This window comes from Drosophila mauritiana, chromosome 2R, assembly GCF_004382145.1.
Source record: "Drosophila mauritiana strain mau12 chromosome 2R, ASM438214v1, whole genome shotgun sequence".
Lineage (NCBI taxonomy): Eukaryota > Metazoa > Arthropoda > Insecta > Diptera > Drosophilidae > Drosophila > Drosophila mauritiana.
In genome coordinates, this window is record NC_046668.1 from 15,790,296 (window position 1) to 15,804,362 (window position 14,067).

Below are 14,067 nucleotides of genomic sequence, written 5' to 3' on the forward strand. Positions count from 1 at the left end.
TTAGTAAAAAGAAGCAGGATTCGGTACTTCTGTCCGGAGATTCTTATTTCTTGGGCCTTTGAACACGTTGTTTGCGTAAAAAGATTCACAATCCTCATCTAATGAAACCACCACTGCTCTTTTTTTATCATTTGAAAAATTCCAAAATAAAAAGATCATTTTTCTATTATGTACAGTTGACTTTATTCGTATGCATGTATATTTCGTGTAATTGTGTATATATATTTCTTGCATTCGCTACAACATTTGTGGCTCCATTGGCGTCGCTGGATGCCATTACAATAATATCTCGTTTCGCATAATAATATATGTATAGTACACGCAATCTAGACACAAACTGTTGAGCAAATCAAACAGCTCGGATTAACTTGGTTAATCGCGTACAAAGGCAAATCATAATGAACCGTCTTTGTTCGATGCACAGACTTCTAAAGTTATTCTCCATTTTTGCTATAATTCATTGTTTTGCTTGCGTGAATACATGTGTAAAACATTTTGCCTAGAACCGAAATACAATGCAAATAAGGCAGATTAAACATTTACATCTAAGTGGGTTTCGAATCGAAGGGATTGCAGGTATGCGTGTGTTTGTTGCTGGTGGACAGACAGGGAAGACGATCAAAATGAACAAGTTGTATACCTATATCGTACGAGAATATCGCTATATATAATATATATATATCTCTATATGCGTGTGTATAAATACATAAGTAAACGGGGGCTAATCCCCGCGAGCATTCACAATAGTTTTCATCACACATCTAGGTCTGATGGTGTTCGCCGCCACTGGGACTGCTGTTGGTGTTGGTGTTGTTATTGGTGTTATTATTATTATTGTTGTTGTTGGTGCTGGCGGCGGCACTGGTGGCACCACTGCTGCTGGGTGTCCGCATCATGAGGCGGGACAAGCTGGTATCGCTGAGCGAGTAGATTTCCGGCTCAAAGACAGGCGGACACTCCATATTTGGGTAGTCCGGCGTTGCCGCCTTCGAATCCACAGATCCCGAAGTGGACACTTTTGGAGTGGCCGCACACTCTGATATCGTTGCCTCCGCTGGCTCCTCCTCTCTCTGCCTGCTGGCGTTGACGGGAGGCGGTGGCGCTGGCGGCAACGGCGGCTGCAAGCCCTCCGACGAGCACAAATTAGTGGTCGAGGTGGTTAGTATGCCAGGTCCCCGGTAACTTCGATAGCCCGCCTGATTGTGCGTGGGCAGGGTGATTTGGGAGAATATCTCCTGATCGCAATCGGGATCCGCACTGCTTGGTGGCGTTACTGCCTGCTGCTGATGATGATGGTGCCCAAACAGCGTGCGGTGCAGCAGCGGTGAGCCCAGGAAACGATTCTCCTTGGAGGGCTTCGCCGGCGTGCCACCCGATATGGAGAGCTTCGAAAAGATCGGTATCGGCGCCGAGTTCTTGCGATGCGCATCGTACTTGGTGCCCACTATCTTGTCTCGCAAATCCTGATTGTAAGTCTGGCTTTTCTTGATGCTGCTGCCGCTGCCGATGATGGTGACTCCATTGCCTACGGCTCCATCCAAGGCGTGATTCGATTTGGACTTCTTGTTCAGCGGCAGCGTCATAGTCATAGCATGACCCGGTCCACAGCCACTGCCCGTGGAGCCAGTTGAGTGCTTGGAAAAGGGAAACCGACGATCGCTGCTAGACTTTCCTTTGGACTTCTTCTGATCCGCACCGGATCCGGAACTCTTGCCGCTGCCGCCGCTGCTGGTCTTGTGCAGGAAACTGGAGAGCTGTAACTGCTGTGAGCGCAAGAAGTGCTTGGCCTTGCTGCTGTGTTGCTGCTGCGACTGCTGATGTAGCTGCTGCTGCTGCTGTTGCACGTGCTGCAGGTGGTGTTGGTGATGGTTATGGTGATGGTGATGCTCGTGCCGGCTGCTGGAGCTGGTGCTCGGCTCATCCCCACATATCAGCTCGTAACCAAAGTCGCGCAACTTCTGACCTTCCTTGGTTCTGGTTCTCTTAATACTCTCGTCGTCAGGCTTAAAACTGATCTCGTAGTCGGGCGTTTTGGGAAGACTCACGCTCTGGATCTTGGGCAACTTCTCCAGCGGCTTTGTCACGCTGCTGCTCATGGCGCTCTGCTGACTGGCCGTGGATTCCGTCCGTGCGTGCTTGTGCTTTTCCACCCCCAAGTGCACTCGATTATTGTACATCTCCTGGGCCTCCTCCTCCTGTTTGCGCAGCATCAGATCCTTAAGCGTCACAAAGCCCTGTATATTATGACCATGGTCCAGCGTATTGCCCACACTCATCTTGGGGAGTAGTGTTTTCGAAGTATGGAAATCGAATTCCACCAAATTCGGATTTGAGGCGTGCAAGAAGTTGAATGGTGCCTTCTTCAAACTTGACTTGCTACTGGGACTCTGACTCTGGCTCTGACTTGGACTCTCCTCGGAGCTCTGATGCTGTAGCGACGTAGGAGTGGCCGTAGGCGTGGGCGTGGGCGCTGGCGAGGCGGGCGGACCGAGAATCGAAGCAGATAATGATACGGCAGACTCGGTTCCACTTACCACCGAACTTCTACTAGAGCTACGCGATAGCTTTGGACCCACCAAAGGTGGAATCTGTGTCGGCGGCATTGCGGGATCATGGTAGCCCGGGGTATTGGCACCAATCTGAATGCCAAAACTTCCGCCTGGCACCTTCCTATAGCTGCGGTACTGCTCCGTTGGCACAGGGATGTCGCTCGACGGTTTCGCTGCACTGCTCTTGAATGTATTCGTAAATTTGCGAAACGAGTCCAAGTAGCCGCGTTCGTGCTTAATGGGTGCAGAGGAAGGTGGTGTTCCGCCAGATAGTGTCATCGACATGGACATTGACTCCTTGTTGCCCTGCGGCGAGGGCGTGCTTAGATTCTGGATCACAAGGGCATCGCATTCCTCGCCTGAGCTGTCGTTCTCCGAATACAAATCCTTAGCATCACCACCGCCTTTTGAACCCGTACTAGGCGGCACTTTGAGCGAAGCCTGGCGCAAGAAGTCCACCCACTGGTTAAGTGCGTCCAGCGACTCAGCCGCAAAGTAGAAGCTCTTGGCCGTGTGGTAAACTTTAAAGGCATGCGGTTTGGAGTGCACTTCTTTTGCCAATGAAACCGTAAAGCCCGGCAAAAATATTACCAAGCTGGCGCTGGTACTCTGCTTACTGCGAAATCCGTACAGTATCGTATCCAGCATCACGAAGTAGATCCTCGCCCAGTAAGTCACTCCGCGATGATTTTTCTTGCGTCTGTACAGGTGACCTTGGATATCCCCAGTTCCCAACAGCTTGAGATTTGTGTTCCGCCGCTTGGCCATTAAGCTGTGCTTCTTTTTAAGGGTCAGTGTGCGGGATTTGCTGGGCGTATGAAGCTCACTGATCTCCGATGGATCGACTGCGGCTGGCACAGGTACTGGCACGGGAATGGAGATACTGGTGATACTACTAGCCGACTGCATGCTGGCTGGTTTTGGTGGAGGTGGAGGCACCGCCGGTGGCGTCATTTCCCTTTGCTTGCGGGGTCGCGGTGGCGGTGCTGGAGGTGTGACAAGCAGGAACTCCTTTCTTGGCTCAATCGCTGGCGGCGTATCCGATTCCTCACCAGAATTGTCGTATGCCGGAGTACTATGACTCTTGTCTAATCGGCCCCTTCGACCCTGCTGCAGCAAAGGCATGTTGATGGCCTCAGCCAGGGGCAAGTCCTGACCTTTTGTAGCCAGATTAATTGCTTCTAGGAGTTCCTCGGCGTTTTCGGTTTTGCAGTTGCGCAGCGTTTCCAAGGCGTCCTCATCTCCCTCATCCGCAAAGGGAATCGGTTCAAAGGTCTCCAGTATGGTGTTCTCAACGTTACAGATAAACTTTTCATTCTTCATCACATAATCTTCCTTGGCGTCGAATCGAACTACTTTGCTAACTCCCGGCTTGTAACGATCCACGAGGAATTCGCGCTGCGAGTCCTCCGTCAGCTGCTTTAGTTTTCTCACCTCATGAAACATTCGCCTGGCCTTGTCCGTGGAGGTATCGCCCGCAATCCCAATGCAAGTGGTCGGCCTTGCGGCCATCTCTAGGCCATAACCGAAGGATATCGACTTATCCCGTATACTGGGCGAGCCAGGGTCGCAATTGGTGGGCGAACCAACTCCTGGCTTTCTTTCGTGCCACGATGGAACGACTAGATCCGAGTTTTTCAGGCTAAGATACTCGCATCCACAAATAGTGTTTCTTCGTTGGAGCAAAGCTCTTGGCTTTGGGTAATACAAACGGATCTCCCGTGCGGCTAGCTTGGGATCCGTGGGTGTTGGAATATCACTGCAGCTGGAATCAGAGTCGGAGGCAGAGGACACTGGATTGACCTTGGTAAGCACCTCTCTCTTTTCACTGCTTAGGGATTTACTGGGATCTGGCACCGCGCTTCCTGTTCCTCCTGTTGCCAGTTGCTCCGTGTCCAGGGTTAAAAATGCAGCACGGGGACTTGGCATCTGTGCCGCCCAGCGAGCGGCCATATTCCTCTTCTTGCTGGGCAACCTGTACGGCTGCATATAGATCTGTCCAAACATCTTGGTGTGCTTAGGCCGTTTTTTCACCGTCAGCACCACATCTGGAAGCGCTTCTCTCAGATGCTCCAGTACTGTTCGATGCTGCCAACCCACCACAGTCTGGTAGTTGATCTGCACAATCTCGTCGCCATCTTCGATTTTTCCGGAATTGTGAGCTGGCGAGTTGTACTTGATATCCGTGACACGGTGAATGCCATTATAACTGGACTCTATGTTGAAACCCAACTCCGATTCGCGTTTTTTAAGGGTGACAAGATTTAGGGAGGCAGGCTGCAGAACCATGGGATCAGATATGTCCTGGATTACAAAGTTGGCAAGATTCTCGAGCCGTTCCGCTGACTGTCGAATCGCTGGCACCGGTTGCAGGGCAAAACGATCCCGGTGGGCAATTGTTGCCAGCTCCAGGCCGCATTTGAGCACATTGCCACAATATTCGCGGTACATCTCCTGCTTACGGAACGGTGTTCGCTCCAGGCTGCCCACCAATGGCTTTAGAGTAGCTATCGTCCTGGTAATATCGTGCAGTATTCGGGTATCGATCTTAGTGCTCTCCGCGTGATTCCTGGCCAGTTCGCGATGCAGATTCTTGGCTGCCGTGGCCACATGCAAGGCCATGAACTGCAGATTGTCGTTTTTCAGGTGATAGTGCTGGAATATCAAACTTTTATTAGCGGTTCTGTATGTCACAATATTTGTTTGAGGTCTCACAAAGTTCCTTAAGTTCTCCACCGCCTCCAGCACGATCTCCTGATGGCCAATGCGCAGCATGCCCAGATTCTCCAGCTCGTATGGCCGTATGTTGAGCAACGCCCGTCCGCCGATCTCCTGCTTGGAGAACTCGTACAAATACCCCTTCATAGACTCATCCAGACCTGCGAAAATCAGGAAAACATAATTATAATGATGTGCCTGTTGAAACCTTGAACAAAGCGGAAATTCTTGTTGCACTTGTTGTTGCTGCTGCTTTTTGGGGCAGTGGCTGCGAGATGCAGTTTTTTTTTCTCAGCTGCGCTTTCCTTGACCTCGAGCGTTACCTTTGATCCAGTCGGTGACCTGGTCGGGCGTCCACTCGGCGATGTTGATGTAGGCCATCGCTGCTGCTGCTGATGATCCGCGCTGGGCCGCACCTACGGCATATTATCAATCTGTGCTGCAAAAACACTCGAACCAAGTTCAGAATTGCTATATTGTTGCGTCTCTCTGGTCCGGAGTGACCATCTTTTAGAGCTGGAACAATACTCGTTGCTCGCTTAATACTATCGAACTAGCGTGACAATCGATTATTTAATGCATTTCAAAAATGAACAAAATGCAATTTATTCAAAGTTTCTTTAAGAGAGAGAACAAGAAGATAATAGAAAATATATGTGATGCACTACATGTTTCTTTATCCAAGACAGACAGAAAACAGCCACTTGCTTCTTTATGTGTTTATTTTTATAGCCTTAATTTATATGAATTTGGTTTGCAGTGCATACTTTGCTCTTAGCCTTACCGTTATCGATAGAGGACCAACAAAAAAAATCGAATAGGTCAATTGTCTCATGTTGATATATTTTCCGATCACTACCGCTATTTACAACCTTTAAGCCAATCTTTTAGAAACGAAGAATTATCCATTTATGTAAAATATGCACATTTATTGACAAAAACTCGAAGTAATTTTCATACATTTAAAAATCCCGCTTATGTTTTTGCCATTCACACTGGAATTCCCTGAAATCCAACAGCCAGCTGCGTTTCGCAACACTGCCGCCGCCCCAATCTAACAGCTGAGCGTCTTGCGAATGGAATTGAATTGCCCCAAAACATACAAATAAATGCCTCAATGACAGCATCAAATGGAGATAAACAAGCCAATGAGCGTCCCTCCGCTCCAATGCCTTGCCCCAGCTAACAATTAGCACTTTACTTGACCATTCAAGCTCGGGTAGATGTATACATATGTATGTATACGAAGGCGGCGCACGTTTTTCCAACGCAATGCCTTCAGAAACGAATCAGTCACTTGCTGGGAGAGGGAGAGGCACGACGAAGTAAATCACCGCGTGTTTTTTTCTAATCGCTGCAACTGGCTGCTGCAATCACTATTCTCTGGTCGAAATGTCTGTGACCCAGACGAAACAAATCAAGTTCTACAACCCATCGAGTTCCGCTAGCTCTGACAGGTAACAAATGACTTTTTAATGCCGCATTAATTCACGCAATGCCGAAAGTAAAGTGTGAAAATCCAACAAAAGTCATTAGAATGTGATACACACTCACACACACCCGCGCACATACATATCTAAAGAGCATGTGCTCCAAACCATTCATCGTATGTACGTACGTACCTATTTACATGTGTGCGTCGTGGGGCCTCTAAGCACGCAATATAAATAAATGCTGGGAAATGGCATAGGGCCTGCGTTCGCAAACACCACTACATGTGCAAACGCATAACATGTGATAAATTCAATTTCGATATATTCGCCGGTTGCATCGGATCGGAAGAGAGAGAGAGAAAGCGAATCCCCTGCGAGAACAGTTACAAGCTAAGGATGGGCGCGTGAGCGAGTAACTTGTAATGTTGCGTAAAATATTTTATGCTTCTAAAATATTGGAATCATTTTTTTCTGTAAAAAATCAAAAATCCTTCGCTTAACAAAAGTGAAAAAGACATTTGTTATGCAAATTTGGCTAACATGTAAACACCTTCGACCGAGTCGTGTCACGCCAAACCTCATGTACCACACGCCCACCTCTAGGAAGGCTTGCGACAACAACAATGCAGAGACGACGTCGGCAGAGGAAACCGCAGCGCAGCGCAGCTTTTTAACCTTAGCTGCCTTAACACTTTTTCTTGTCATTCAATCCCCAAACGCCGCTCACCTCGCACTTCTCGCTACACCTTTGCCATAATTTTTTGTTTCCATTAGTTATCGAATAAATATTGGCCGCAACGCAAAAGGTGAATCGCTGCGTACAAAATAAAAGCTCTAAATCACATGTGATCCACGCCGGCGGTGATTCGCGTGAGCGTTGTGTGAGTGAGTGAGTGACCCATTTTGGCTTGGCATCGCCGGTTGCTGTGTTCTTGCTGCCTCCACATCCAAGTTCTCACGCCCACGCCGCCGAACTGAGTGATTCAAAATCGTTGGCAGATCGGGATCGGGCTAAAATGAGCAGCATCACGTTTTTGTGCAGCAAGTCGGGCCACAACATCAAGAACAACAGCAATAATAGTAGCAACAACGATGTGCCAAAAGGGGCAAAAGCGAACTCAGCATTTGCAGCCGCATCCGCCGGTTTACTAACCATCGCAAACCACCAGCAGCAACAGCTACATCAGCAACCACATCAGCAGCAGCAGCAACAACAACAGCATCATCTGCAGTCAAAGGTTAAGGCTATAGCAGCCAAAACCAATGGTCACATGTAATTCATTGCATTTTCCCCATTTCTTAACGTAAAAACCAATCGAAGTCCCATTATACATACAGACGTTCATATATGTATGTTTGTACATTCATTTGTGCATGGGCATCTGTGTGTGTGCGTTTGTATTTGAGTGCTTTTAGTTGTTTCTGTTGTGTTATTTACCGACATTCTAATTGTTTTGGTGCTGCGCTTGTTTGTCCAGTACTCCCGATTCACGACGTCTCTTTCTGTTCTCAGTGTTTAATTAACGCTTGCTGTGTTTAACATTGTTTAATGAGTCTGCCGCGCGGCAAATAACAACAAATGGTGAAATGACGATAGCGTCAGCAAATGCTCTCTCAATTCTTCAACATGGCAGCGATCACAACAACGCACATGAGCCACGTCTATCGGTTTGCCATTTCCAGTTCTCTCAGCCTCCCTTTTGCTCCCCATGTCCTGCATCTCCCTCGCCGGGAAACTCCCGCTTGCCGTCCTTGTCCCACCCGCCTGGAAGGCCATAACCTGTTGGTTCCTTATTCGGGAAGAGCACAGCACACGTGGCAAGCGCTCATCTCTCGCTTCTTTTGTTGGTGTGCAAAAACTAAAAATATGCAGAGGAATCTCGTCTGTGCCGTCACCAGATTATTGGCCCCACACTGAGAGAAAAATTTAAAGCTGTATATAAATAAATACATCTTGAACATATTTGATTCTTCTAAATGTACATTTCATAACAAGTAGCCTAAACTTATTTTAATATTTATCGTTTTTATTTTTTGATAAATATTGTTCTGAAATTTTGACAATGTTTTTTGCATTTGAACAAAGTAATTTATTATGACTTTTTGCAGAAATCTCCAAAATTTTTTAAAATATTAATCCAGCTTTTTCTTTCTGTGCGGTGAATTTCATTTTGGCAAGCTAATAAAGAGCAGAAGATACAGAGAAAGACGGAAAGATTGAGTGCAACGAACGCGCCTACGCAGCATTCGATAAATGGATCCGTCTAGCGTTGCTTTGTCTGCCGGCCCCTATTTTCTTATTTTTGAAATCTTCCCAGAATTGTATGATGAGTGTTTTTGCATGTACTTGGCCCTAGTTATTGTCTGTATTTGTTGTTTTAACTGCCAAATATGACCGGAAAAACCATTCGTCTACTTAGAAAGCGTAAGGTCACGTCAACATTCTGCAACGCACATGGTAGAAATACCCAAACGTAATAATAGATAGGGCACATTTATTAAAGTAATGTGTCAATAACCTGTAAAACATTTAATACAAACATCATATGATTTTCAATCGAATGTTGACCATTTACGTACATTTTGTTGTGAACTTATATGTATATTTATGTTGATATTAGATATCAACCCATCATGATCATATCGTATTTCATGCCAAATCACTAATATTCCCATATATTACTGCATATTCGTGCAATAATTTTGCTATACCAACGGGATTTATTAAGGGAGCTGTAAATGTAACTTGTTAGCTGTTCTCAGTGAAAGCCATATAAGAATTAACCTGATAATACGTAACGATGTTATCTTCTATCACATTCAATTAAGGTCTCAAGTAACTTGTCTATTTATAGAACATATTGAGCAGTAGATTAATTGTACGTCGGCGATATGCCTGGTTTTTTGCGTTTGTGTGGGTGTCAATATGTGTGCAGATGGGGGCTGTTAAAGTAGAGTAGGTCAGTGAGTATACTGCATCCTTGAACTTACAGCTTTAAGCTTGCATTGCAAGAAATTTCACTAACACGTTCTGTAATCTACTCTATCGTACATATAAAAATATTTGAAATTATTATGAAATTAATCAGTGCTCGGTGATAAAAATGTTATCTCATGGCTAATCACTGAATTCCAATAATTTTACTTGTGGCTAACGTCATCGTTAAATGGTGGGAGTGTAGAACTTGATAATCGCCAACTAATCTATATACATACTATTTGCAGCGATGACCGTTCGGATGTCACCGAGCAACTCTACGTGGATCCGTATGCCGACCTGGGCAATGGCCTGCCCGGGGATCTCAACTGCTGCCCGGCCTCGCCCACCACAGTGCCTGCTAAAGCATCGTTGGAGTCGCCTCTGAAACGTTCTGGTAGGAGACAGCGAACCACATCCATTGGCAACCAGACCACCACCGCGAATCCGTCCGAATGCATCATACGCGCAAATAACCGCACGATCTACACGGCCGGACGACCGCCGTGGTACAATTGTGCTGGGCAACAGGTGGAGCCCTTCGTCATAGGTACACACATCACTCCCCAAAAACAAATCATTCTAGTCTCTCTAATGTGCTTAATTTCCTTCAGGAATCTGCGGTGGTAGTGCCTCTGGCAAGACCACAGTGGCTGAGAAAATCATCGAAAGCCTAGACGTTCCATGGGTAACACTGTTGTCCATGGACTGTTTCTACAAGGTTGGAGGATTATATTTTAGTTGACGAAATACATTAACTAAATTCATTATGGACATCCTGTAGATCCTTAATGAGAAACAGCATGAGCAGGCCCTGATCAACGAATATAACTTCGATCACCCGGATGCCTTTGACATCGAGCTGCTGCTGGACGTGCTCACCAAGCTGAAGGAGGGCCGCAAGGTGGAAGTTCCTGTCTACAATTTCGTGACACATGGCCGTGAGAGCCAAACGAAAACCATGTACGGGGCCAATGTGATCATCTTCGAGGGTATTCTTACCTTCCATAGTCCTGAAGTACTTGAATTGCTAGACATGAAGATTTTTGTGGACACAGATCCCGATATTCGTCTGGCCAGGCGGTTAAGAAGGTAGGTGATGGTTATCGGCTCTGCCTACCTTGATTAAAAGCGAATGTTTAATTTTAGGGACATCTCACAGCGCGGACGCGACCTAAAGGGCGTGCTGAAGCAATACCTAAATATGGTTAAGCCCTCCTATTGCAATTACATAGCTCCAACAATGGCCCATGCAGATATCATTGTTCCTCGTGGAGGCGACAACAAGGTGGCCATCCATCTCATTGTGCAGCACGTGCACACACAGCTCCAACTGGTATGAATTGCCTGCTTGCATCGTCGTTCACCTCGTTAATTTCTCTGTCTATCTTCCAGCGCGGATTCAAGCTGCGCGAAACTCTGGCCAACTCCTACAAGGACCAGCCAATGCCACATTCTCTGCACTTGTTGCATCCCACGCCCCAGATTAAGGGTCTGCACACGTTTATCCGTTGCCGAAATACGTCCCGCGATGAGTTTATCTTTTACTCAAAGCGCCTGATACGACTAGTCATTGAATATGCGCTAAGTCTATTTCCCTTTAAGAAAACCACAGTGGAGACTCCACAAGGTGTCCTTTACGAGGGCAAGCGTATGGAATCGCGCAAGATATGCGGCGTCTCAATTCTCCGAGCTGGTGAAACCATGGAGCAAGCCGTTTGTGATGTGTGCAAGGACATTCGCATTGGAAAGATCCTCATCCAGACCAATCTTAAGACCGGCGAGCCGGAGCTTTACTATCTGAGGCTGCCTAAAGACATAAAAGACTACAAGGTGATACTAATGGATGCCACCGTGGCCACAGGAGCAGCGGCCATGATGGCCATTCGGGTGCTGCTGGATCACGATGTACCCGAGGAAAACATTATCTTGGCCTCGCTTTTGATGGCTGAGATCGGTGTGCACTCCATTGCCTATGCCTTCTCAAAGGTGAGATTGACACTAACTTGCAAAAGCCAGAATTTAACATTGAGTTCTCCCTTATGTAGGTGAAAATTGTTACTTCCGCTCTGGATCCGGAGATTAATAGTAAGTTTTATGTTATACCCGGCATTGGTAACTTTGGCGATCGCTACTTTGGCACGGAACCCTCTGATGAGTACTAAGGAGATCTGGGCCAATCCATACCTATATGGAATCATCAAGTTTCTAATGTATCTTAGGTTAAGTTCAATACGTTACTTAAATTATGAATTTGGAACGAGATGTTTTATTGAAGTGGGTATAAAAGTCGAACTACAAGCTGTATGAGGAAAGCCAGACTTCCCACCACCAGAGCAATGCCCAAATACCGTTGGATTAGTCTTTCCCGGCTCCTGGTTTGCACTTGAACGTTTGGTAACTCCAGCTTTTTTGCACACCTCGTCCAATCGCGTTCTTCGTCTAAAATTTCTCCCACCATGCTAAACTTGCTCGCACTGCTAATTCGCACATTGACACGAGTACCAAGAAGGTTATCCCGCATGGGCAGCAGTACCTGTTCGTAGCTCTTGTTGTGGCCCACGTAATGCAGCTTGTCGTGTGAAACTTCTGTAACCAAGACGGTGTATATTTCACCCACTCTTTCCGCATAGGGTTCATAGCTGTAGAAGAGATCCGTGAGCCGTTTAGTTCGTTTCTTCACCAGATTTGCGGGTATGCGCTCCATCTTAGCAGCAGGCGTGCCTGGGCGAGGGAAGAACTGATTGATGAAAAGGCTGGGAAAGCGATATTTGGCGCAAAGGGTCATCGTCTCCTCGAAATCGTCTTCTGTCTCTGTTGGGAAACCGCAAATTATATCTGTAGCTATCGTGACACCGGGAACTCGTTCCCTTAAGAAATCCACAACGTGCTCAAAGTCCTGCCGACAGTACTCTCGTTTCATCTCGCCCAGCACGGAGTCACTACCACTCTATAAAAATAAATAATTGACTATCGAAAAATATTTATATATTCCACTAGATCCTTACCTGTACAGGAACGTGTAAAAAGGAGTATACTCTCGGGTGCTGCATCACCTTGGCCACTTCCTCTAGATGCTCCAGTATGTACGGTGGATTGGTCATGCCTACACGCAGCATGCAGTTCTCGGGGATCACTTCCACCAGCTTCCAGAGCAATTCCGGCAATGAGCTTCCAATATCCCGACCATAAGCTCCTGTATCCTCGGAAGTAAGCCAGATCTCGCAGCAGCCTTCAGCAAACGATTGGCGGGCGCGCTCTACAACCTCCTCCGGAGGATAGCTGGCCAAGTCACCGCGGGCGTGTTTAGTCTTGCAGTAGGTACATTGATTTAGGCATCCAGAGTTGATGGATATGATTTCTATTAATGGATTTTTGCGGACTTTGGGTAATGAGAGCGGTGCTCCAGCTACCCGCCGACCATGGACCTTCTTTTTGTTCTGCAACAGCTGGACACTGTGACCCTTAAGGGTCTCTTCAACGACCTCCACCACTCGGTCGATCTGCTGGACACCGATTACGGAAAGACCGTTCAGATAGTCCGATTTGGGAGCTCCCTGGGGAACGCAACCGGCGACCACGACGTACTTGCCATTTTGCATGCCTGACTTAATCTCGTTGCGGAACGTGTCCTCCGAAGGATTCTTAACCGTGCAGCTATTGAGCAGCCACAGATCCGCCTCCTCCTTTCCACTCAATCTATATCCGTATGCAGCCAGCTGCCCGGCCATGTACTCCGAGTCCGAATTGTTGTGGGCGCAGCCCCATGTTTTCACAAAAACTTTCTGGGTGCCGGGTATGACACTCTCGTGGATCTTGGGCTTCGGTTTATCCTCCTCCTCTTGAGATTCAAGTCGAATTTGGGCTCGTTTCTTGGCTCGCACCGTAACGGTTTTTTTGTTTTCGTAGCGCTCACGCGGCTTGACATCATCGGCGGATATCAGATCCTCTATATCATCCACATCGTTGCCTGGCAGATCCTGTCCAAGGTGGTACATTGTTTTTCCTTCTTCTTATTTTAGATTCTATGCCAAGACACATGTGCCGCAATTCCAGCTGTTTACATTCTTCTTAACTTCGGCAGTGTTGGGAAGTGCGTACGGGTAGGGTTCCCGATTAACTGCTCGATAACAGGGTCGGCTGTCACATTTAGACACCCTACAAAATAAGCATATAATTAAGTTCGCCATTTAAATGATACAATAAATAATTTATTTCATGCCAGTTTTCTTTTCATGTTATATGAAGTTTCTTTGGTTGGAGTTGTAATGGATATAAATTGTAATATATATAATAATTATATTAATTTATTAGTTAGTTAAATTTTGGTTGATTTGATTTTTTATCATATGATAGGTTTAGTTCTTAAAATTATACTTATAAATATTAA

General features: G+C 46.6%; 3 protein-coding genes across 4 annotated transcripts; 1 reads left to right on the plus strand and 2 right to left on the minus strand.

Annotated features, from left to right (window-relative positions):
* Nucleotides 1–164: 164 nt before the first annotated feature.
* LOC117137889 lies at nt 165–5,786 on the minus strand. Its single transcript, XM_033299621.1, has 3 exons — nt 5,591–5,786; nt 5,265–5,428; nt 165–5,204 (listed from the first exon to the last, which is right to left on the minus strand). Exons 1-3 carry the CDS (start codon nt 5,646–5,648, stop codon nt 762–764), a joined length of 4,665 nt encoding a protein of 1,554 aa, XP_033155512.1. The 5' UTR covers nt 5,649–5,786; the 3' UTR covers nt 165–761.
* Nucleotides 5,787–6,554: 768 nt separating this feature from the next.
* LOC117137891 (uridine-cytidine kinase-like 1) lies at nt 6,555–11,937 on the plus strand. Of its 2 annotated transcripts, none has more exons than XM_033299624.1 (7): nt 6,555–6,724; nt 9,926–10,227; nt 10,292–10,398; nt 10,462–10,769; nt 10,827–11,013; nt 11,073–11,666; nt 11,726–11,937. In XM_033299624.1, exons 1-7 carry the CDS (start codon nt 6,660–6,662, stop codon nt 11,840–11,842), a joined length of 1,680 nt encoding a protein of 559 aa, XP_033155515.1. In that variant the 5' UTR covers nt 6,555–6,659; the 3' UTR covers nt 11,843–11,937. The 2 variants fall into 2 exon arrangements, with proteins under 2 accessions (XP_033155515.1, XP_033155514.1); XM_033299623.1 differs by lacking the exon at nt 6,555–6,724 and adding an exon at nt 7,240–7,973.
* Nucleotides 11,924–13,757, minus strand: LOC117137892 (threonylcarbamoyladenosine tRNA methylthiotransferase). Its single transcript, XM_033299625.1, has 2 exons — nt 12,686–13,757; nt 11,924–12,627 (listed from the first exon to the last, which is right to left on the minus strand). Exons 1-2 carry the CDS (start codon nt 13,673–13,675, stop codon nt 11,947–11,949), a joined length of 1,671 nt encoding a protein of 556 aa, XP_033155516.1. The 5' UTR covers nt 13,676–13,757; the 3' UTR covers nt 11,924–11,946.
* Between the last annotated feature and the right edge of the window lie 310 nt (nt 13,758–14,067).

Bases quoted from the DNA above. Each gene is read 5' to 3' on its own strand.
- LOC117137891 (XM_033299623.1), top strand. From the start codon at position 7,717: ATGAGCAGCATCACGTTTTTGTGCAGCAAGTCGGGCCACAACATCAAG. The intron at 10,228-10,291 runs GTACACACATCA...AATTTCCTTCAG, and splicing joins GGTGGAGCCCTTCGTCATAG to GAATCTGCGGTGGTAGTGCC. The intron at 10,770-10,826 runs GTAGGTGATGGT...GTTTAATTTTAG, and splicing joins CTGGCCAGGCGGTTAAGAAG to GGACATCTCACAGCGCGGAC.
- LOC117137889 (XM_033299621.1), bottom strand. From the start codon at position 5,648: ATGGCCTACATCAACATCGCCGAGTGGACGCCCGACCAGGTCACCGAC. The intron at 5,429-5,590 runs GTAACGCTCGAG...TGATTTTCGCAG, and splicing joins GGTCACCGACTGGATCAAAG to GTCTGGATGAGTCTATGAAG. The intron at 5,205-5,264 runs GTGAGACCTCAA...TTGATATTCCAG, and splicing joins TGGAGAACTTAAGGAACTTT to CACTATCACCTGAAAAACGA.
- LOC117137892 (XM_033299625.1), bottom strand. From the start codon at position 13,675: ATGTACCACCTTGGACAGGATCTGCCAGGCAACGATGTGGATGATATA. The intron at 12,628-12,685 runs GTAAGGATCTAG...TTATTTTTATAG, and splicing joins TTTTACACGTTCCTGTACAG to AGTGGTAGTGACTCCGTGCT.